Source organism: Heteronotia binoei, chromosome 2 (genome assembly GCF_032191835.1).
Source record: "Heteronotia binoei isolate CCM8104 ecotype False Entrance Well chromosome 2, APGP_CSIRO_Hbin_v1, whole genome shotgun sequence".
In the NCBI taxonomy this organism is placed as follows: domain Eukaryota; kingdom Metazoa; phylum Chordata; class Lepidosauria; order Squamata; family Gekkonidae; genus Heteronotia; species Heteronotia binoei.
In genome coordinates, this window is record NC_083224.1 from 181,073,585 (window position 1) to 181,098,021 (window position 24,437).

At 46.0% G+C, this 24,437-nt stretch overlaps 1 protein-coding gene across 6 annotated transcripts; it reads right to left on the bottom strand.

Moving 5' to 3' along the window:
* Positions 1-11,816: 11,816 nt before the first annotated feature.
* Positions 11,817-23,716, bottom strand: LOC132567702 (zinc finger protein 625-like). Of its 6 annotated transcripts, none has more exons than XM_060233383.1 (4): positions 23,287-23,646; positions 21,768-21,893; positions 21,498-21,578; positions 11,817-13,817 (listed from the first exon to the last, which is right to left on the bottom strand). In XM_060233383.1, exon 4 carries the CDS (start codon positions 13,759-13,761, stop codon positions 12,571-12,573), a length of 1,191 nt encoding a protein of 396 aa, XP_060089366.1. In that variant the 5' UTR covers positions 13,762-13,817; positions 21,498-21,578; positions 21,768-21,893; positions 23,287-23,646; the 3' UTR covers positions 11,817-12,570. The 6 variants fall into 6 exon arrangements, with proteins under 6 accessions (XP_060089366.1, XP_060089367.1, XP_060089362.1 ...); XM_060233384.1 differs by lacking the exon at positions 23,287-23,646 and adding an exon at positions 23,223-23,259; XM_060233379.1 differs by lacking the exon at positions 21,498-21,578 and having other exon boundaries at positions 23,279-23,716.
* Between the last annotated feature and the right edge of the window lie 721 nt (positions 23,717-24,437).

Genomic DNA, 24,437 nt, shown 5'->3' on the forward strand with positions numbered 1-24,437 from the left:
GGAGATCAGTCTCCGTAGGGTGTAATGGAGAATTGATTTCTGGGTATCTGGGGCTCTGTGTGGCTGCTTTTTGAGGTAGAGGCACCAAATTTTCAGCATAGCATCTGGCGCCTCTCCTCAGCCCCTCCCCCCAAGTTTCAAAAAGACAGAGAGTCCAATTCTATGAGACCCAAAAGAAGGTGCCTCTATCCTCCCTTTAAATACAGTCCCTTTAAATGTGATAGCCAGAACTCCCTTGTGATAGCCAGAACTCCTTGTCCAATTCAAGAAATATCTGGGGGCTTTGGGTGTGGAGTCTTTGGGGGTGCAGCTAGAAGCAAGGTTGTGAGAAGCATAACTGGAGTCCAAAGGGAGTCTGGCCTTCACATTTAAAGAGATCACACACTTTTAAATGCCTTCCCTCCATTTGGAAATAATGAAGGATAGGGGAACCTTCTTTGGGGATCATAGCACTGGACCCCCTGGTTCAATATTTTTGAAACATGAAGGGTATTTTGGGGAGTGGCACTGGAAGCTATGCCAAAAATTTGATGCCTCTACCTCAAACAACAGCCCCCCCCCCAGAGCCCCAAATATCCATGGATCAATTTTCCATTATACCCTACAGGAACTGGTCTCCATAGGGAATAATGGAGTGCACAGCAGACATTTTCCTCCCCCCGCTTTCTGATGACCCTGAAGCAGGGGAGGGCCTCCAAACCAGGGGATCCCCTGTCCTCACCTGGGGATTGGCAACCCTACAACCTTGGCTTCACCCCAAAGTCTCCTGGCTCCACCTCCAAAGTCTCCAGATATTTCCTGAGTCAGACTTGGCAACCCTATGCTTTACAGTTCTAGGAATTTTTACGGAAAATGCCTTAAAGCCGCATCATTCGGGCTATGTAGCATTCTGCGTCTGCCACTACCAACTGTGATAGGAAATGGCATTTCATTGCAGTGAATACTAGGCTTCCCAACCCTCCCGCCCTGGCGGGGGACCCCAGGATTTCCACCCTCTTCCCCTGCTCCCCAAAAAAACGGAAGTGGGGGGAGGGGGGAAATGGCGCTGGGGAGCATGGCGAGCCGCCCCATCCCGGAGCGGGCGAGGCCGCCGCGCCACCACCGCCCCCTCCCCGCCCACTGCAGCTGCTCCTCCAAGATGGGCCCAGGCTGAGCCCATCTCGGAGGAGCAGCCAAGAGGCGGCTGCAGCGCAGGCAAAACCAGGGGAGGGCGGAGGCAGGCCAGGAGCATGGAGAGCCGCAAATCCGGGCCCTTCTAGGACCCGGACTCGCGGCTCGCCATGCCCCCGGCCCACCTCCACCCCCCCCTCCGATTCCATCCCAGAGGCGGAGCGGGCGAGGCCGCCGCACCGCTGCCGCCTCTTCTCCGCTTGCCATGGCTGCTCCTCCGAGATGGGCTCAGGCTGAGCCCATCTCGGAGGAGCAGCCACGGCGAGCAGAGAAGAGGCGGCAGCTGCGCAGCGGTGTCGCCCGCTCCAAGACGGGGCGGGTGGCCACGCTCCCTGACGCTGTTTCCCCCCTCCCCCTAGCTCCACCCCAGTGTCTCCTGGCTCCACCCCCAAAGTCTCCTGGCTCCCCACCCCCAAAGTCCCCAGATATTTCTGAGGTTGGACTTGGCAACCTTAGTGAATACCCCTGTGTGAACATTGTGTTCACCAGGAACACTGTATTTACACTGGGTTGTGGAAGAAAGTGGACACATGTCTGCTAAAGCACACAAACACACACACGCTCCCTCCTCAAATCAAAGGTTTCATCAGATCCTAACTCCAGCTCAAACTGGTTGCTGCTGATAAGAGGCTGGTGTGCTACCACACTGGCCTCCCTCCAAAGCAGCGATAGCATGATCAAAGAGGACTTGCTGTAATCGTGACCTATGTCCCAAGAAGACCGAGCTACTACCCTCACCGCTGGTTTCTCTGAAATGCTGACCTCACAAATGCCACACCAAGTTGCACAGAAACCAGCAGCTGGCTCAGGCCCAGGACTGCTCCCCCCCCCCCCCCCCACGCACCGAAGGCCAAAGAGCCAGGTTTCCTCATTCCTTACAGCTGATTAGAACCAAAGAAGTTTTTAAAAAGATTCATGGTGCAGTTCTAAGCAGTTAGAGATGCTGACTTCGATGGACTTGGAACAGCATAATTCTGCTTAGCACTGCACTGTCAGGTGTATTATTCAGCACAGAAGACACCACAGCATGCGGAAGGCCCGAATGGGGACTAGAACTCCGGATCGTTCCCAAAATAATTTCTATAACATCTCCCAGGCTCCATGATCACTTCCAATCATATTTATTTCCTGCTTTTTCCCCTCAACGAGGACAAACAGCAGCTGAAGTTATTGCTTTCCCTCTGCCCATTTCATCCTCACCACATCCATTATAAGACAAGCTAAGGGACAGAGACTGTGTCCGATTCCCCACTAGCTTTATGCCATTCTCAAGCTCCTCTTCTCTGTGGGGCTTCCGTCTGATTTCACACTATCTGCCCCAGGGCTACAACTTGCTTTGCCTTTTTCGCATGGCAAACAGAAACCGCTTTTTAGAGGATCTTGTTTGCTGTGTGAAAGAGGTGGAGCTAGTTGCAGCCCCAGGGCAGATAGGTTAGAATAAAATAAAATAAAAATAAAGGTTGAACTCTGACAGAAGCCCCATGGAGGAGAGTGAGAGCGCCATAAGGCTAGTGGGGAATCGGTCTGGGTCTTGCCTAAGGACACACAGCAAGCTTCCATGGCAGAGTAGGTGATGCAAACCTGGGTCTCACAGACCCTAATCTGTCCTCTAAGTCTAACCACTACACCACACTGTTTCTCTTGTGCACTCAAAGCAACCACTTCACAGTTACAGTCATCTCTTCATGATGAAGCACTACAGTTAAGAGTAGACAGTAGCAGAGTCTGGTGGGTTGTCATATGGCCAATATTTCTGTACAATGACATCCAGCCATTTAAAGCCCTGTCTGTCTTGTGGGAGAAAGCAAGCATAGCAGGGTTCCTGTCTTGTTGGGCCTGTAAGCACTTTGGACATTCTGAGGAACAGTACTGGGTGGGTGGGATGAACTGCACAAAATGGCCACCATGATGGCAGGGGATCACAAAATGGCTGCCATAGGGGCAGACCAAATCACAGAATGCTGGGAGGTTCCAAGCCTAGTATCCTCTCACATCAAAGGCAGCATTTTCTGAAGCGGGTGTCCCCTGTAGATAGAATAGCGGGCTCTTCTGAAGCATTTCTTGAACTGAAGAGAAGGAAAGTCGGGAACCCCCCCTTTCCCCCCCTTCTTTTTGCTTTGGGAAAGGGACTCTGTTGTTTCAGTTTCCCAAAAAAAAAGCCTTGTTCCATGAATGGGCACACGCAGAGGTTACCAGTCCCAGAGATATATCAAAGTCTGTGCCAATTGCCAAGCTGAGGGCATACAGCCATGACACTTCTCTGCATATCGTACCTAATCCAACCACACCTACCATTATTTGGCCGCTAATGTAATCTGAAATCCCTCCACTCTCGAATATAACAACATTTTTGGTAGGGTATGAGCTTTCATGAGTCCCTGCTCATTCCTTCATGTACAGCTAGAACGTGAGTCCTAAGACAGATGGACTCACGTTCTAGCTATACCTGAAGAACTGAGCAGGGACTCATGAAAGCTCATACCCTACCAAAAATGTTGTTGTCTTTAAGGTGCTACTGGACTTTTGTTCTTTTCTACAGCTATGTCACTTCAGCGCTAAGATGCCATAAGCATTTTACTAGTCTGTCACTTGGTAGGAAGCAAATTTGAAGCTGGTCCTCCTCCCCCGCCCCGGCTTCCATTCAAGGTCCTTTGAAGCAGGAGAGAAGGTTTTTATATGCTGCTTTTCTCTACGTCAAGCAACACACCCTCTAAGCTGTGGAGTCCTGTGAGCAAAAATCCTGCTTTGTGAGGTACTGGCATTAAAGTGGTGAGCTACTGCATAAATTAGTTTGCTCTGGGGCCATTTTTCCTGAGCTAAGACAAAAATGTATGAGCTGGAGTCTAAAAAACTGTGAGGTAAACTCACACTAACCCATCTTAGAGCAAACACTGACCTTAAGGAGTCTCATAGTAGCTCACAATTGTCTTCCCTTCCTCTCTCCACGATGGACACCTAGTGAGGCAGGTGGGGCTAAGAGAGTTCTGAGTAAACTGTGACAGACTCGGGGTTACCCAGCAGGCCTGGTTCTCCAGATTAGAGTCTGCTTCCAACCACATCACGCCGATTTTGGACTTTATCCCCATAACTCAGGAAGCAAGTGGGCACCAAGGATCACCTCAAGTGCCACAACAATTCCAGGGATAACAGTGAGGAACCACTAGATTACAGTTTCATTTGGTGCCTATTTCATACTGCCTGGAGGAACCTGCCTCCTGCAATCCTTGACTTCCTCTCAAGAACAGAGATTGTCAAATAGTCCCAGATTTGCAGCTGTCAGTTTTCCCTGCACTAAAAGGAAAACACCACCTGTACACAACTGACCCCTGCCTAGACAAAGGTGTTCTGCCAGACGGAGCAGAAATCAGAAGATAAGCAGTGCTGAATCTATCAGCTGTGGTATTTGCATAGAAACCTTTGTGCCTTCTCATCAACAAATGTCAGCAAAGAATAGCTGTGTCTTCCTGGGCTAATCCTAGTTGTATTAGCTCAGCAGTGTAGAGTGATAAACAACACAATAGAACCATTAAAGAAAGAGGCAAGGACCAGAGAATGGCAGTATTGGCACACTAATCATCTGATAAAGGGGACAAGTACACAGAGTCCTTATGGACTTGCCCTCCAGGGCCACACAGCCGGGCATTTTGCCAAACCAAAGCTTTCAATCACTGCATTGGAAGTTGCCAGCGTTCCCACTTGTTGCCCCAGTCTGTAAGAACAAAAACCACTAAAAATCTGAGGGAACAAGGTGCTGCCTGTTCCCCCTTTGCAGGTGTGCTTGTTTCTGCATCACTCACCTCCCCAGTGTGCCAAGAACAGGTGCAAAGTTACAGAAGTATTTGATGATTTCAGACTTCAAGAGATGACCCAGGAGGGCTTTTTTTTTGTAACAGGAACTCTTTTGCATATTAGGCTACACCCCCGATGTAGCCAATCCTCCAAGAGCTTACAGGGCTTTTCTTACAGGGCCTACTGTAAGCTCTTGGAGGATTGGCTTCACGAGGGTGTGTGCAAAGGAGTTCCTGCTACAAAAAAAAGCTCTGTAATAATCAACAACACGACAGCAGCCATGCTGGATCATACCAAGAGCTCTGTCTAGGCCAGTATTCTTTTTCCAACAGGAAAATCGAAGTCACAAACCACCTGCTGCCTTCTACCCAGTATCTGCCAGTCTGAAACATTCTGCCCCTGCAGCCAGAGATTCAGCTAATCATGGCTAATAATCGGCAACAGATCACTTTTAGAATCCAGCTCAGTGGCCATCACATCGTGTGGCGCTGTTTCTGAAGCACAGGTAAGAGACTTTTCTGCACTATGTTTTTGCTGCTGCTCAGCTCAATTGCATAGGTTTACCTTTACATACAATATTGTTTGCCAGTTATTGCTCTCCCAGTTTGTCTTCGGAGTTTTTCAGAACTTGTGAACTTGATCAGAAAACACAAACACATATAGTGAAAACCCAGAAGAAAACCAGGAGAGCAACAAAGAACAAATGGTACCTTTCTTTTTGCTGTCAAGTCACAAGACATAGCAGGAGTAGCCAAACTGTGGCTCAGGAGCCACACGTGGCTCTTTCACACGTATTATGTGGCTCTCAAGCCCCCACCACTCCATCAGCCAGCTTGGAGAAGGTATTTGTCTCTTTAAAGCACTTCTCCAAGCCAAGCCAGCTGGCAGCTTGGAGAATGAATTTAACTTTAAATGCATTCTCTAAGGCACCTCTCCCCATCTATTTTCCTTCCTTCCTGTCCTGTCTCAAACATCTGACATTCATGTCTTGCAGCTCTCCAACATCTGATGTCTATTCTACATTACTCTTATGTTAAGCAAGCTCGGCTGCCCCTGACTCATATCAACCCCCTGGAGTTTTCAAGAGATGTTCAGAGGTGATGATGTGTCGTTGCCTGCCTCCACATCACAAACCTGGTATTCCTTGGCAGTTTCCCATCCAGGGCCAACTCTGCTTACCTTCTGAGACCAGACAGAAGATTGGGCTAGCCTGGGAAGTCAGGGAAATGAAGCTTGTATTATTATTTACTTCATTATTATTTACTCCACCTTTCTCTCCAGCAGGCACCCACAGTGGCTTAACTTTCTTCACTTCCATTTTATGCTTACACCGACCCCGTGAGGTAGGTCAGGCTGAGAGTTAGTGACTGCCCCAAAATCACCAAGCAGCTTCCATGGCAGAGGGAGGGGGGGGGATTCGAACCTGGTTCTCCCAGATCCTAGTCCCACACTTTTAAGCTGAGAGCCAGAATGCTGTAGTGCTTATAAGAGCATCATTTTACAGCATAATGGCTGGAACTTCACTTGCCTGTAAGGGAAAGCAATGCAGCAAATTCTTGTGGAAAAAAGAATCAAGGTGTGCTAATGGGCACAGAAGACAGGCAGTGCGGTCTAGTGGTTAAGACTCCTGGACTAGTGCCCAGCAAACCCAGATTCAATTCTTTGCTCAGCCAAGAAATTCGCTGGATGATCCTGGGTCCATAATACCTTGAGCACAACCTGCCATATAGGGCTGCTGTAAGAATTCTTTTTTAAAGGATGGGAGAATCATTTGTGAGACAGGATCATTCAGCTTCCTGAGAAAGCTCCCTTTCACTACTTATTTAGAAATCAACTTTCAAACCCTTAGCAAATCTAAGTTTGAAAGTGCACAGGTAACACCTGCTGAAATCTCAGGCATGGAAATTTCAAGTTATCTTCGTAGAGCTTTAACTCCTTTTTAGCTAGGAACAGAAACATGTAAGCGGACACAACAGTCAGAACACATCATGCAAAACAATTTTTACAGATTTAAAATTGAAATCTGCTTTTTGGGGCACAGAATTCAGTTTGCCTGGGCTGATTACTGCAGTAGGGGAAATACACAGCCCTGCTGGGTATGACTTTTGGACGCTTTGCTCTGGGCTCCTGCATAAGGAAATGACACTCCTCCAAAGCACCATACAGAATGCTGAAGACTTTATTCAGCTCCTTTTCAGATAAAACTGAGACAGGAGCAATGACAGAAGCTGAGATCCAGGAAGGCTAAATTGCTCCCGGCGGCAAGCAAAATAGGTAGCTCCTGGGTCAGGCTATTAGAACAAAATGCAGAATGGTCCTAAAAGAAACAAGACATATTACAATGCTCTTGTGCAGTTATATTAACATTTATTTCAATTGCACTTAGTTTTTGGTGGTGCTAGTAGGGGGGAAGACAATTATTTTATTATATCTATTACATGCTGGGGGGGGGGGAGATCACTTGATAGCTTCTACATCTGCCTTCATGATTCCTGTGGGGTTAAGTATGATAGTACAAGCAGATAAGGAATGAAAACAGCAGGCAAAATGGGAATAGTTAAAGCTGTGCTGTATTCTCCCAAGGAATAGGATAAAAGGACCTTTCCACCCCATCAGTATCTCTGGTTATCCTGTACATAATCGTTGTTTGAAAGGTGAGATTATACATCATTGTGAAAAGTACCTCCCTTTCACTGTATCTCAAACATAAAATGCTACTTGACTCCTGCTTTGTTCTACTGCTTCAGACCAACACGGCTGCCCACCTGGATCTATAAAATTCACTCATGCGTACATGTTGAAGCTTATGTGTGTTCATGCCTTGGTTCTTCGTGAAATTTTTTTTCTCCTCACTTAAACTACAACAGTGACCTCTCCTGTTCAGTCCTAGAAATGACAGATGGAGAGAAGGAACAATGGGCGTTTTCGCACAGGGCTTACCCCGGAGCGATGTCCCTCTTCACCGCGCAGCGTCTGCGCGGATTTCGCACCAACTGCTCCGCAGAACCCGGAAGAGCCGCGTAGTGCCGCGGCTTTTGCGTCGCAAATGTAAACCGCCAAAAACCAACTTTACATTTGCGACGCAAAAGCCGCAGCTCTCCGCGGCTCTTCCGGGTTCTGCGGAGCAGTTGGTGCGAAATCCGCGCAGACGCTGCGCGGTGAAGAGGGACGTCGCTCCGGGGTAAGCCCTGTGCGAAAATGCCCAATGTTTTCACGTTTTACAGCAATACCACGTTTCCTTCGGAAGTGTGGTGTCAAAGAGAAAACTAAAAGCTTTTGAAAAGCTTGGTTGACCATTCACATTGTGCCCAAATCAGCAGAGTACTAACAGTGGACTTTTCAAGGTCACCCTTCTTTTGGATGCAATAAAGAGAATTCAGTGTAGGTTTGAAAAATCAATAGCATTTTTACATAAATTACTGGATTTTTTTCCCCCTCCTCCAAGGCCCCAAACATTGCTTTTCTCATGTTAAATCCAGAGCTTCTGTGGCTTTTAGCAGTTGCCCAGAAGCAAAAGGTTCGATTAATACAGTTTATCATAGTAAACCTGAAGCCGCACCTACGGATCCTTATCTCCCTTTGTACATTGAAGGTACCTCTCCCATAGAATCTACTAACCTAGTTAAACTTCTTTATCATCCAGATTTTCTGCTTGGCAGCAGTTACAGCTAAGACCTAGGGTATGGTTTCCTAGCCACACTATCTTCTGGATTGTTGCGAGGACACAAGACACAACTATGCAAGCTCCATTATCCCTCCTTTGAATTTGGAGGCATTACTCAACGCAGGAGTTTTCCACATGGGGACAGGCTTGTGTAGCTCTTCTGTTGTTGCTAATGCAGCACAGCAGTAATGGGGATTTTGAATGTAACATTTCCCCATCCCAGTCCAGCAGCCACACACCCCTTGCACCACTTTTTTTTTTCAATTTTCAAATAGCAACTGAATAGCACCAAGTGATATCTATGTATCAGATTCTCTGAATTCCCAGTTTTTAAAAAAGCCTAGTCCATTTTATTGCAGAGCTATACTTTCCCCATTATATCTCCACAAGGAAACTAGCTAGAGCTCTCCCCCACACCCACAAGTGAAAGCTGGGAATTCAGGTAACTTTTTTAGTGTGTGTGTACAGATACCTGGAAATCATGGCTGACCTCTGGCCAACTCTACTGCAGCTTGGATGTTCAGAGAAGTGGCTTGCTAATGCCTGCTTCTCCATCCCAGCCCTGGTATTCCTTGGAGGTCTTCTATCCCTTACCAGGATCAACCCTGCCTAGCTTCTGAGATCTGATGAGATTGCGCTTGCCCGGTCTATCCAGGTCACAGTGGAATTTGAAGAACTTGATGCCAATTGCTATGGTATTCAATTACCAAGTTTAAAAAGGCATCTCATGGTGGCAGGGAAAACAATTGCTGTGTGGGCAGGACTGGGAAAATCCAAATGTTACCACTGACATGGCAAACATCTAGGCTTTTCTGCAGTCTTTCCCAAAACTTTGCAGCAAACCAGATTTAGGAAAAATCAGAAAAAAGCCAGGAAAACCCTGAAAATGGGGGAAGGGAAGACACCCTGCTTTTCAACAGCAATGAACCCAAGACTAATATTTCATGTGGAAATGGGCAAGGTCACCATTCCTAGGTTTGTTCTGAGGATAAAATATCTGGTCAAACTCTTAACTGCTGGAAGAAGTCTCAAGCTAACAGAAGTCTACTCTCTCCTACCCTGGTCACCCACCTTATTGAAAGAGATTTACCCAGGACTTTTTTTGTAGCAGGAATTCCTTTGCATATTAGGCCATATACCCCAATGTAGCCAATCCTCCAAGGGTTTACAGGACTTTTAGTACAGGGCCTACTGTAAGCTCCAGGAAGATTGGCTTCATCAGGGGTGCATGGCCTAATATGCAAAGGAGTTCCTGCTACAAAAAGAAAGCCCCGGGTTGACCTATGCGCAAGATCTCCTGGATCCTGTAATCATTTCCCCTTATCATTAACACAATGAACTTGAACACAGGATCATAGCACACTGGCACCCAAGAAAGGGGAATTGGTTCAAATATGAGGTCAAGAAGGCTGAGATCAGCAACACCAAAGATTTGCTGCCATTGCCGATGCATTTCAACCAGTGGCGTCACTGGGGTGGGTTGCACCCTGGGGCCAAGTGCGTGGGTTGCACCCTGGGGCCAAGTCGGTTGCACCCTGGGGCCAAGTGTGCCGGACTCGGAGGGAAGAGCAGCAGTCCTCGTGCGCTGCCCAGAGGTGCTAAATCCCTCGCGTTCGAACAAAGGAAGCCTCCGCCTGGAGAAGCCGAAAGATTTGGGGACGGTAACCGTCCCGAAACTTGAGGAGAGGCGCTGCTCGTCCTGCAAACTACTTCTTCCATCAGTCCGTCCCTCCCAAGGCGCTGGCGGCGGCGCGGGCTTGTGCAAGACCAGTTGCTAGCCGAGAGCGGCGGCTGGGGGAGCTCAGCGCACCTGGTGAGAACCAGCGAGAAAGAAGCCCGCTTCGGGTCCTCGTCGCCTACCCCCTCCTCCCCCGCCGCCAGCAGCAGCGCCTGCGGTGCGGAGTCTTCAGCACTGGCGCTCATGCGCACTGCCGGCAATGCTCCTGCGCTACCCCTCACCCGCTCCTCCTCTTGCTGCTGCGAGCGTGGCCGATGCCGCCTGTTTTCCTCCTGCGTGAGGGACTCCCTCGCTCTCTGCCTGCCTGCCCCCTTCCCTTCCCTCCTGCGCCCCGCGCGTCTAAAGCCTCCTTTCCCTCGCTGGTTGGCTCGCAACGTCCTCCCTTCCCTGGTTTGCCTGCTCGCCCTCTGATGCCTGCCTGCGGAGAGCTGCGCTTTCCTCTTCCCTCCCGGCCTTCTCTCGCTTCGCCACTGCCTTGAAAGAGCCTCCCCGCGTCTCCCGCCAATAAAGACTGTGATTGCTTGCCGCCTGCTGCCTTCAAAGAGCCCTAGGGGGCCAATGAGAATGCTCTGGGGGGGGGGGCCAATGGCCCCCTTGGCCCTGCCCTAGTGACGCCTCTGATTTCAACTCACCCTCCCCAAATACACTGGAAACACAGGAGCCGCTGAACGCCATCTCCTTCCTGTGCAGCCAGTGCAATGCATAAAACCCCACTCTAACGTCTTCCTCTTTCACCTAGATCAGGGGTCGCCAAACTGTGGCTCAGGAGCCACATGTGGCTCTTTCACACACGTATTATGTGGCTCTCAAGCCTCCACACCACCCCATCAGCCAGCTTGGTGTGGTATTTCTCTCTTTAAATCACTCCTCCAAGCCAAGCCAGTCAGCAGCTTGGAGAATGCATTTATAGTTAAAGTTGCTTTCTTTCCACCTCTCCTCCCTATCTTGTGGCTCTCATGCATCTGGCGCACATGTCTCGTGGCTCTCAAACATCTAGCATTTATTCTATGTGGCTCTTACATTAGTAAGTTTGGCCACCCCTGACCTAGAGCAATGCTTATGGTGGGAGGCAATCCACATTCCTTCAGTGAAGCAGGAAGGAGGAACATGGCCCTATCTCAGCTATTATGGCCCAAACAGCCAGCACGGGGTAGTGGTTTGGGAAGAGAACCAGGTTTGATTCTCAGCTCTGCCCTGGAAGCTCACTGGGTGACCTTGGGCCAGTCACAGTCTCTGCCTAACCTATCTCAGAATTGTTGCGAGGATAAAATGGAGGAGATGGGAATGATGGAAGCACTTTGACTCTGCGCTAGCAAGAAAGGTGGGGTATAAAAGAAGTAAATAAATATATAAACTACTTGAAGACAGCTTTCTCTTACTCTAACAACTGGTTTTTATTTTGCCTTTCCCAACATAAGGGGGGGGAGAGGAAAGATACAATAAAAGACAACTGCATCATGCCAAAACTTTTATTCTTATACTAACGCCTCAACAGAAGAACTATGCATGCTTGAACTTAATTAACATATGGAAAAGGTCGGGGTAGAGTAGAAACAAAGACTGGTATTACAGTGACTGTAAAATACCTAAAAAGTCAACCTAAAGAAGGGAGATGTCACTGAATAGGGGAAACAATAAGCCCTATTCTTCTATAAAAGCACTGTGTTTACAGGAGCAAAGTTTCAGTATTCACCTGGGATGGATCTACACATGTAACAAAATGGGATGGTAGAACTCCAGGGTGGCTGAAGGGACTGTTGGTAGCCGATCACATTTTCAATGCTACTCTTTGTAAAAACAAAATAAAAACTCCCTTGAGCAAGTAAAAAAGAAAATAAGGAGAGAAGACAGAACGGGCTAGAACCTTTCTTCCATAAGAACAGAGTTCACACACAACTGGAAGGGGTACTCTCCACTCTGCCCCATCACTTTGCAGAGTGTGTGAACGATGCCACTACCCCAACACAATTCTTAAAGCAGGGCTTTTTTTGTAGCAGGAATTCCTTTGCCTGTTAGGCCACACACACCCAATGTAGCCAATCCTCCAAGAGGCCCTATAAGAAGAGCCCTATAAGCTTTTGGAGCGTTGGCTACATCAGGGGTGTGTGACCTAATAGGAAAAGGAGTTCCTGCTACAAGAAAAGCCCTATTTTTAAGACAAGAAAACAACAACTAAAACTTAAGATAAGCACAATCTCTGTGTCAAGTCCTATGACTGGACGACTCTGTGAATGCCTTCATGCCTCCTTAAAGTGCCCAGTTCTGCAAAAGACTGCCCACAGTAGGCACAAGAGTATGGTTTTTCTCCCGTATGGTTACGACGATGGCGCTGAAGCGAAGCAGGGTGTTTGAAGACACTGCCACAGTCTTTGCAGTGGAAAGGGCGCTCAGCAGTATGCGTCTGATGATGCCTTCTCAACCTCACCTGCTGGACAAAAGCCTTTCCGCATGTGTTACACTGGTATGGCTTTTCCTTCTTGTGGATCACCTTGTGCTTATAAAGCGAGTTGGCTTTGCTGAAAGCTTTGCCGCATACTGGGCACTGATATTGCTTGGAACCACCTTCTCCAGGGTTTTCTGAAGCAGAGCGCACCTGCCCGGAGTTGCAACTTTGATCCTGGTTCTGGTGCAGGACAGACCAAGGGTTCTTGATGTTAGCGTCCCCCAGCACAACACTGGAACGGTCAATCTTGTGCATGCTTTGGAGGTGCCTCCAGACGTCGGCTGTGCGGATGAATCCCTTGCTACATTCTGGGCACTTGTGCGGCCTGTCTGTAGAGTGGGTCAGTTTGTGCATTCGTAAGTTAGCGGCGCGGAAAAACTCTTTGCCACAGATTGGGCACCAGTAGGAACAGCCAGCAACATACTTCTTTTTGTGCTCCTCCAGCTGGCGGAGGTCTTGGAATGATTTTGCACACCTCTCACACTGGTAAGGCAAAACTTTGCCCAGCAGAGGTGGCAGATTCTCCTCGTCCAAAGAGTCCACAAGGATGATGAAGCTCTCTTTTTCTTTTAGACCATCCTGAAGATCCGCGGAACACCTGGATGACCAGAGTTCCAGATCTTTACCATCACCGAGATAATTATAAGCGGCGCTTGAAGGGACATAGACTCCATCTGTGGCCAAATCCCATTTTCGGAAATAAATGGATCCTTTTGGAGGTGCAGTTGCAGAATTTTCACTTTTTGCACAGTGCAGCACTAGAGAGAGATCAGATACATCTGAAGACACAGCAAGGCTGCTACTGAGACTGGAAAGTGGCACGTTAACATCCTCTATCTCTCCCAGTAGGCTGGGTTTATAAGCTATACAATCAGAAGCACTGATGGAATCATCAAAACGATCTACTGTGATACTGCAGTCATCCTTTTCAGCTGCCCAGTCCATGTACATTTCCATCTTGTTAACCCTGATAGGCCTTCCCTATAATCTTCAACACCAGGTCACAGTTCTCCCTATGAAAAGAATCAGGAAAGGTTTTCCTTAGTGGAATTTCAAGCATTCATACTAGATAAATGAAGGCCTCTATTCTAAGGTCAGAGCAAAATACCAGCAGCTGTGACCATTTTAACACTAAAGGGACTAAGCAAAGTTGCAACCTTTTGCACCCATGGACTACAAAGGATTTGAAAGTGTGTAACTCTGCCTAGGATTGCACTACAAAGCGATTCAAGGTGTCCCTCCACCCCCAGCTACATCATGTAGATCCATCACATTGGCCCTCTGCACACACTATGCCACTGCTATAGATTGGGGTTTGATGATACAGAAAGGACTACAAGTTTTGAACTGAGTTCCAAAGAGTTAAACTTAAATTAAAATCACCAGGACTTCAAGATGCAAAATTATGGCTGGATTGCACCATAAAACTTAGTAAATAGCAATGTAGTCTAGGGGAAAGTATGAGAAGTTGAAAAAGTGTCCGAAATTCTCAAGGGAAATTCTACTATGGGGAAATCTATGAAAAGCCTTCAGATTTTTCTTGACTTGTGAAAATGGAAATTGCAACTTTAGAAAAGCAAATCAAAACATACATTCACTGAGCAACAATACTATTTAATTTTCTCAGGGACCATTTAATCTGACAGCATTTCGAGTAAACAATTACTGTTCTGATTAGATAACTGAAGTCCTTCCTAGCTATGGATTTTATATTACACTATTTTCTCTTTTGTGATAGCCACAAACTACCAGCTACAGTGATTAAAGGCGATCTCCACTGTGAACGGCCACTGTTAGATGGCAACATCAGTAAAAGGCCATGGCCTCTAGCTGGGCTGTTTCTTGTCCCTCCAGAGCAACTGGTTGGCTGCTGTATAAAACAAGATGCTCGTCTAGACAGACTACTGCTCCAATCCAGCAAGGCTCTTCTTATAAGTGTGGTTATAATGCCCTGTCCTTTTAACAGAAGTTATTGGGAGGGTATTTACCTGTATACCATGAACTCCTCTTGCCCATTCCCACATATTAAGGGGAAGGTCATTTTTTTCTCGAAGCATGATGGCAATAGGGTAGCAAGGTCCAACTAAAAAAAAATCTGGTAACTTTGGAGGTGGAGCCAGGAGCAAGGGTGTGACAAGTGTGACTGAACTCTGAAGGAAGTTCTGGAATCACATTTAAAGGGACCACAAGCCTTTTACATGCCTTCTCTTCATTTGGAAATAATGAAGGATAAGGGGCACCTTCTTTTGGGGCTCACAGAATTGGACCCCCTGGTCCAATCTTTTTGAAACTTGGAAAGGGGGGGGGGGTTGAGGAGAGGTGCCTGATGCTATGTTGAAAATTTGGTGCCTCTACTTCAAAAAACAGCCCCCCCACAACCCCAGATCAATTCTCCATTATACCCTATATATAGGAATCAGTTTCCATACAGCCCAGCAGATATCCTCCCCCCTTTTCTGATAATCTTAAAGTGGGTGGAGGGCCTCCAAACTGGGAGATCCCCTGCCCCCAACCAGGGAATGACAAGCCTAGATGGCAACCTCACTTGCAAGCAAAGAAACTGAACGCAATGAAACATTTACCTGATGTTCATCCTAAGCAGAGTTTCCCAGTGTAATCCTAGATGGTTACTCTACTCTCAACCCACTGAAATTAATGGACTTAGACTGAAACAGCTTTGCATAGGATTCAGCTGACACACTTCTCAGTCCATCGAAGTAAATAGGCCAAGAAGGGTGTAACTGTGTTTAGGATTGCACTGACTACATGTAGGCCATAGCTTCCTGCTGAAAGACACTGAAGCTCCTACTTACAGTCTTCATGAAAAAGACAGGGCTTTTTTTGTAGCAGGAGCTCCTTTGCATATTAGGCCGCACACCCCTGATGTAGCCAATCCTCCTAGGGCTTACAGTAGGCCCCATAAGAAGAGCCCTGTAAACTCTTGGAGGATTGGCTACATCAGGGGGCGTGGCCTAATATGCAAAGGAATTCCTGCTACAAAAAAAGCCCTGGAAAGGCATATAAATAAAGTTGTTTAAAAAAACCCACAAAACTCTAAAACTAAAATACTCAATCAGAGGTGGTTATCAAATCAGTAATTCTGTGGTGCAGGCTGCAGTCCTATGTATATTTACTTGGGAGCTGACCCATTAAACTTCACTTCATGAAACCACATTTCCCAGAAAGCAGCAGAAACAAACTGCTTTGCATTTAGATCTGATCGAAAGAGAAGAACCCTCAAAGGCAAAAGGTGTTCTGCAGAATGTCTAAAATTGAATTACTCCACAGGGGATTTTTATAAAGGGTTATTATGATTAATGTGTGAAAATTTAGATAGTGTGTTGTATTATCACACTGTTCCTTATTGCACTTCTGGTAAGTGAGAAAGGAAGAAGAAAGGAAGGAAAGAGATATAATTTGAGAAAAGGAAAAGGCAACTGAATACTTCTTACAGCAGCAGAGGAAAAGCAAGTTTCCTTTCCAAGTTTAGCCTTTCCACTGGCTAAACCAAGCAGTTGTTTGTGCATCTTTATTGGTCAAATCCTTAATTCCTCTCCCAAATTTCGCATCACTCTCTGCCGTGGATTCTTACAACTCCTTGCCCCTTCCCTAATTCTGGCAGGTAGAAGGATCTGTTGTCCAATCTGTAAGCATCCCCCATTAACCATACAATTAAGGGCAATAGAAGCAAAGTATATTGCTTTGTCAAAACACTTACTGGGGAAGAAAAGCTCCATAATTGTCCATCTTCCACATTCTCACTTTACATAATAACACTATTGTGTAGACTCTTTATAAATGCATTGTACTTTGGAGGAGAAGGCTAAGTCACTTACTCAAGGCCATTTGAGTAGTTTACCATCCACTCCTTCCTTTGCATCTCTCCCAAACACAGCCAGAATAACAGCAATTTGGATTAATATCAAACCAACTCAAGTAAGGCAAAAGCAAGCCTCAATTAACATCTCTTGTTCCAAATACCCGTTTCACACTTGTACTTACAAGCAGTGTTCCCTCTAAGATAAATTAGTGTGAGCTAGCTCACAGTTTTTTTAGCTTCCAGCTCACACATTTTTGTCTTAGCTCCGGAAAAATGGTCCCAGAACAAACAAATTCATGCAGTAGCTCACAACTTTAATGCCACTAGCTCACAAAGCAGAATTTTTGCTCACAAGACTCCACAGTTTAGAGGGAACATTGCTTACAAGTACTCCAGGTACTGCAGACTTTCCTTCTAACTGAAGTGACCCCTGCATGACCCAATGGTCATTTCCCAGATAATGGGGCTAGACAACAAAGCTCTACAACCAGCATGGTGCCATGGTCATAGTACTGGGGACAAGTAGGATCAAATCCCCACTCTGCCATAGAAGCTTACTGAGTAAGCTTGGGCTAGTCACACACTTTCAGTCTAACCTAAATCACAGGAATCCAATAACACCTTAAAGACTAACAAAATTTGTGGCAGGGTATGAAGATTTTGTGAGTCACTTCTCACTTCTTCAGTACCCCTCTCCTGCCACAAATTTTGCTGGTCTTTAAGGCGCTACTGGATTCCTCTTCTTTTCTATGGCTACAGACAAACTAACATGGCTACCCATCAGATCCACCTTAGAGGGTGGTTGTTATGGCAATTAAATCAAGGAGGGAGAAATGCTGCTTTATGCCACTTTGGGTCCCCATAAATATCTAAATAAATGGCACCTGCAGTTAAACAAGACGAATAAAAGCAGTTGCCTCACACTAAGTGGCATCTTTAGTCTATGAAAGTCAATACTGTCCAACTGACAGCAACATTACAGAGTGTCTGGTAGTTATCTTTTGCATACCCTTCTACCTAATCCTTTTAGCTACAGTCACCAGGGGTGGGTAAAAATCAGTGGTTTAATTTTTTAAAAACAGAATGCTTTTTGAGGAAAAATCCATTTAAATATAGTTTTCTACTTAAGATGCATTATAGTCCAAAGGTGAAATACGGAATATTTTCTAATTATGTAGCATGAGGCTGTATATTCATGCAATGTTTAAATTTTTTGGTCAATGAATTCCATTAATCCATTCACAATGCCACATTCTTCCAGAGGTTTCTGTAAAATTATTTTGGGCATATTTTCTATCTAGAAGAAATTATCACAGATGCTTGGTTTTGTAGTTCTCTAAACTGTGTCTGCAGAGATCACATGCCTTTTCTGTTATAAAATAAAGACACACTGAGAAAAAGACCTTAATCTCATTGTTCCTCGCATATCTACATACACAGAATCAACCCCTTACCTCTTAAATGCCAAGTTTCAAGATTTTCTATGAACAGAAGATTGTTTGGAGTGGAACAGATCTGCACAAAGAGCTAAGCATGAGGAGGGAGGGGCAAGCAATGAAAAATGAAAGTAAAACCTTTTGAAGAATACTGCACAAGTCTTGGGATCTTTGTGTGCTTTAGCCTGAGGTTTGATCATATTATTCTCTCCCTAGAGGAGAAAACCTATAATGGCAGACCAGAAAAGCCCCAGTTTGGGACTATTTTAATGGTCCCTCTAGCCACGGGCAAGGCAGGCATGTGTGCAAAATGCAAACACTTCAGATTCTGCCAGCAAGAGAGAGTCCAGTTTCGCACTAGACCTTTAATCCTGGTTTAGCCCTGTCCCCATACTGACATTCTTACACTAGAATCATAGAATCAGATAAACCAGCTCTATGAGTCTGTATTTCTATGATTTTAGTGTAGAATGTCAGTTTAGGGACAGGGCTAAACCAGGATCTACTGCAAAACTGGTCTCAGTATTTATGTAGAAAACCATGATTCAAAATCTAGTCTTATTGATTTGATTTAAATCAAATCCACCCTTGCCAAGGATTGAACCTGGGACCTTTGGCATACAATCTACCACTGAGCCACAGCCCCCTAATCCATTTATGTCCCCCTGGACATACAGAAGAGTTGGTTTCCCTCCAATCCACAGCTCCATTTTCTTCCCAGCAAGAATAGCAAAACATGGATTAATCCCCAAAAAAGCATCAATAGAAACCAGAACTGTTGAGCTGACAAAATTAATCCAAGCATTTTAATGGGTTATGCACATATCCCTCCTGCCACAGAGATATTCAGTAGTTCTGGAGCCACCTAACCCTCTTCTGAGCATCGTTCACTAGCCTCCCCAAAAGTGGGTAGTTTATTTAGAAACAGGACAAAAATCATCATTAGGGTTTGTAGAATCTTTCGGGATCAAGTGCCGTGTTCTACTGGAGAAAGTTTTCCTTCCAGACGTTTCGTTCTCAGCTGCGGAGAACATCCTCAGTGGTGTTGCAGCCGGAGCAGGCGCTCAGACCTTCACAGCAGCCAAGAAGGTCTGAGCGCCTGCTCCGGCTGCAACACCGCTGAGGATGTTCTCCGCAGCTGAGAACGAAACGTCTGGAAGGAAAACTTTCTCCAGTAGAACACGGCACTTGATCCCGAAAGATTCTACAAACCCTAATGATGTTACCAGCCGTGAAAACCTGAAATCTTTGATAAAAATCATCATTCCTAGGGTCCCCAAGATAAAATTATTTTATTCTTAAACATTAAACAAGTTGTTCACTAGTATAATAATCAAGGTTGTGCGGCTGCAGGGGTTCTGTATATGAGGCTGTGTCAACATATGCAGCTGAATGGGGTGGTAAAATGGCGAATACCACTGCTGAACACAAAACTCCCAGTCATGGGGAAAGACTGTGTGTCAGAAGCAATGCTCCCTCTAAGCTGTGGAGTCTTGTGAGCAACAATTCTATTTTGTGAGCTACTGGCCCTAAAGTTGTGAAGCTACCTCATGAATTAGTTTGCTCTGGGGCCATTTTTCCTGAGCAAAGACAAAAATGTGTGGGCTGGAGGCCAGAACACTGTGAGCTAGCTCACACTAACTCAGCTTAGAGGGAACACCGATCAGAGGTACTCACATAATTAAATGATCAAGATGGGCAGCCATGTTAGCCTGTCTGTAGCAGCAGGATATGAGCTTTCGTGAGTCACTGCTCACCTCTTCAGAAGAGTCATGAAAGCTCATACCCTGCCACAGATTTTGTTAGTCTTTAAGACGTTTCTGGAGTTCTACACTTTCCTACTAACAACTAAAAGGGCAGTATTATCATATATTATTGTTTGAGGTGGAGTGAAGGGCATACAGTAGTCACGTGGCTGCAGGGAATGTGGGTCTCCATAACCTAACTACTGCTTCACCATACCACTTTAGTTTGTGGGGTGTGTGGGTGGGTCATACGTCCTATCTGAATTCTGAAATTAGGTTGCCAACAGACCTGGAGAAAAATACTGTGTTGTTTAAAAAAGGGTTCATGTATGGAAATGGGAAGCTGGAACTCTGCATGACATGGAAGTAAATAACCTCCAAACAAGCCTCTATTAAATAGTTTAAGTAGATAAAATAAAAATATTAAAGACCCAGGACTGCAATTAAAGAGTCAGCTGCAGTTTGATGGCACTTCATACAACCCACAGAAGCTATATTATTGGTGCATTCACACTAAATAATGTGCTTTAAATCCAGATTTTAATAATCTTTACACAGTAAAAATCCAGATGTAAAACACTTTAGTGAACTATGTATGTCATCCTCACCAGCTTGTTGGAAAGGTTGTGGGAACATAGGATTGTATTGGCATTGCTGATGAAGCTGTGAATTTGTACAGTCATTTTGGTCGATAGTCATAAAGTAAATACATATTATAACAGCACTCAGAATGCCACTGGAAGCAGAAATATCGCTTTTAAACTCATGGCATAATTACCATAACTGATTGAGATGTTATATGCTTCAGCAAGGTTTATAATAGCCAAATCTTGGAAAAGCAACACGCAATTGATAGAATCTGAATGGTTAAACAAGGTATGTGAATTTTGTATAATGGATGAAATTACTGATTATATTCAGTTTCATATAACTCAAGCTTTCTTCCTAAATTATTTATCAACTAGAGAAGAGTATGCCTCGCTATTAGATACTATTAATGTATTATACTAAAGTTGGACATAAGTGGTCCACCATGTGTTAAACAGTGTTGTGTTAAACAGTGCAATATGCAAATGTAAATAATGTGTCAAAATGTAAATAATTACTTATTTTGTATTGTTTATTTGTAATTGTTTAAAAATAAAAAAGTTTCGGGGGGGGGGGGGGAAGTGGCAATTCTATTCTGGAAAGCCCAACAAAAGTTGCACCAGATAATGATGCCATGATTTGCACATAAATACAAAGAAGTCCCAGGGCACCAAGTCTTATTGTGTAAGTAATGGCAAGTGATTTACTTAAGCAAATAATTGGTGACTTAGGGTCAAGTAAGCACACGAAACAGTTGTCACAACCCATATTAATTCCAATATTGTCATTATAACTGCAATAAAATAATATTTGTATAATAGGTTTAACTTAAATTTAATCCACACACTGTGCAAACCTGGTAATTTTTTCTTTATAAGTAAGCTGACCCCAGTCTTTAACTGGATCACAGAGTATGCACAAAATGGTACTGCATTCTCTGAATATCATCCATCATTCCCAAGGTTAAATGCTTTCCTTTTAGATTTGTCTAGATATTACATTTCCTCTGAAAACTGCTTTCAGGTCATTCACCTTGAACTGAAAATGTGCAAGTCTGAATGGACAGAAATAACCAATAAAGATCAAAAGATCTGCTCATCTAACCGGCTTTGTAATGCTTTGGGAAGTTTGGTGCAAATGAAGGAAAGAAGATGCTCTGCAAAAAACTGAGCTCACCAGCAATGCCTAAAACAAATAACAAATCAGCACTGTACATGACAAGACATAAACGTGAAAAGTGAACGCCCAGCAGGAACTAATTTTCATATTAGACCACACCCCCTGATGCCAAGCCAGCCAGAACTGTGTTCTGGTGCATTCCTGCTCAAAAAAAGCCCTGCATGTTTCTACATACCTTATTAAGTGTGCACTTACCTCCCTGCTTTCACTCCTCTGCAAAGTTCACAGACAATGGGGTAGATCTGGGCCAGAGTTCCAGTTTCACCTCAGGGATTCCTTGAGCAGACAAAGCCACCCCCTCAGAAACTCAGTTTGCACAACCTGTAAAATGAGAACAACAATTGCAGATCCAGATTTGTTTCCACAAACTCTTAAGATTTTTGGGATAGAGGTGCAAGGCAATTCCAAATACATAATACAAATAAAAATACTACATGCACAATGCTTTTCCCACCCATGCAGACTATAGCCAACAATCCCTTCTCCCTTCCCCTCCATCTGTTGCATTCAGCTTTCTTGTTCTTCTCTACTAACCTCAACATACCTACACATGACTACCTTCCCACAGGGCCCTTACTACAACCCCACCCCTGTTTGCCTGTTACAAGGAATGGCCACATCTGCTTTCTTTTTTTAAACAGCTCCTACTCCATTATTTTTAAGAACAGACAAGCAGACAGCTGTGCCAGGAAAAAGGTTCACTGGGGCATCAAGCTTCTTTTTAATGCACAACAACAGAACCAAGGAAAGGCAGAACAAACCTGCTTGCTCACACCCTCTTCAAGCTGCCTTGAGCCACAAAGTAAAGCGGGATATAAATATTTTAATAACTACAGCCAGACCATCCTGCACCTCTGCCAGCAGAAAGAAACGGGTGTTCAGCGCCTCTAGGAGTTACAGGGAAGGGGAAAACTTGCAGGGCAGCGTGTCTGCCTTGAGCCGTAAAGAAAAGTAGGATATAAATATTTTAATAAATAACTACAGCCAGCCCATCCTGCACCTTTCCCAACAGAAAGAGGTGTTCAGTAGCTCTAGGAGTAACAGGGAGGGGGAAAACTTGCAGTGCAGCGTTTCTGCCTTGAGCCACAAAGAGAAGTAGGATATAAATATTTTAATAACTACAGCCAGACCATCCTGCCCTTTCCCAGCAGAAAGAAACGGTACTCAAGGTTACAAAGGAGGGGAAACTTCTTGCCCTTGAGGGACCATTTGCCTTTACCTAAAGCCTCTCTAACATTTCATTCACGTTATTCAGCCAAGAAGTCCAGTGCCAGTGTCCCCTCTAAACTGAGTTAGCGCGAGCCAGCTCACAGATTTTTAGCCTCCAGCTCCCACATTTTTTTCTTAGCTCAGGAAGGAGGACCCCAGAGCACACTCATTTATGTATCATCTCACAACTTGAAGGCCAGCACCTCCCAAAGTCGAATTTTTGCTCCACAGCTTAGAGGTGCACGCCGCCTTCGAGTCCCAAGAGTCCAAACACCCCCGTCTGCGTCCACCCACCCCCACCCCGGCTCAGTCTCGGCCGGCCGGCCCTCTCGGAGGGCGCCGCCAATTCCCCAGGCGCGCAATCCCCTCCTCGTGGGCTCCAATCCTCCCCACTCGTGCCTCACTCGACGGCGCCGAGCAGCGGGCCGCTACGCTCCTCACCCTTAGCCCGCCTCTGAACCGCTTCCCAGGAAAACCCTCCGCCCGGGATTACTCACGCGCTTACCCCGAGGCTGTCCTTAGCACGCTCCCACGCACAAGGGGGCGCCCGCCAAAACTTTGCGCGCGTGCCTCCCGCTTACCGCGCGCCCCTCCAAGCGCAAGAGGTGCCCAGGCGAGCCACTGCAGGCGGCTACCCTCTTCTTGCCGGCAGCCCAGGGCGCCCTGCAGTGCCTTGGGGTCACAAAAGGGGCAGGTGGGCCCTCCTCCCGACACACCCTCGACGGGCTGAGAGGGCCGCCTGCAGCTTTATCCGCGCCTCGGGCAAAGCCCCTGCCTGAATTCTTGGGGCTCTGGATGACCCCGCGCCTGCTCAGCAGAACGAGGAGACCGAATCTGTACCGCTTCGGACGAGAAAGGGAAGGGCATTTCTTCCTTTACAACCTCTCCTTAGACAACAGTCACAATAATAAGATGGGGCAGGAAAGGTTCATCGCGCTGCGCTAGTTTTCCACTGGCGGGGACTCACTCTGGGAAGTGGAACCCTCCTGCAATTTTAAGTGGTGCAGTCCAGTCTGCTATCTTAACTAATTAAGATAGTAGATTGAATGCTTCCAGCAGGGATGGCCAAAGTTGCTTAAGGTAGGAGCCGCATAGAATGAGCGTCAAATGTTTCAGAGCCACAAGACATCAACTTCAGAGGCTTGAGAGCCACAAGGCATGAACGTCGGATGTTTGAGAGCAGCAAAGCAGGCAGGCAAACAGATGGGGGGAAGGAGAGAAAGGTGGAAAGAAAGCAACTTTAATTCCATTGTTCAGAGGAGACCGAGTCAGTATTGCTTCAGAGGAGAAGGGGAAGGTCATTTCTTCCTTTAAAATCTCTTGTCAAATGTTAATGCTAAAAAGGGGGCAGGGAAAGTGTCACCATGCTGCACTAATTTTCCATTTGCAAAGAATGGCAAATAATAGAATCATAGAGTTGGAAGGGACCTCCAGGGTCATCTAGTCCAACCCCCTGCACAATGCAGGAAACTCACAAACACCTCCCCCTAAATTCACAGGATCTTCATTGCTGTCAATGGCCATCTAGCCTCTGTTTAAAAAGCTCCAAGGAAGGAGAGCCCACCACCTCCTGAGGAAGCCTGTTCCACTGAAGAACTGCTCTAACGGTCAGGAAGTTCTTCCTAATGTTGAGCCGGAAACTTCTGATTTAATTTC

Excerpts from the sequence above, each read along its gene's own strand:
- LOC132567702 (XM_060233379.1), bottom strand. The coding sequence starts at position 13,761 with ATGGAAATGTACATGGACTGGGCAGCTGAAAAGGATGACTGCAGTATC.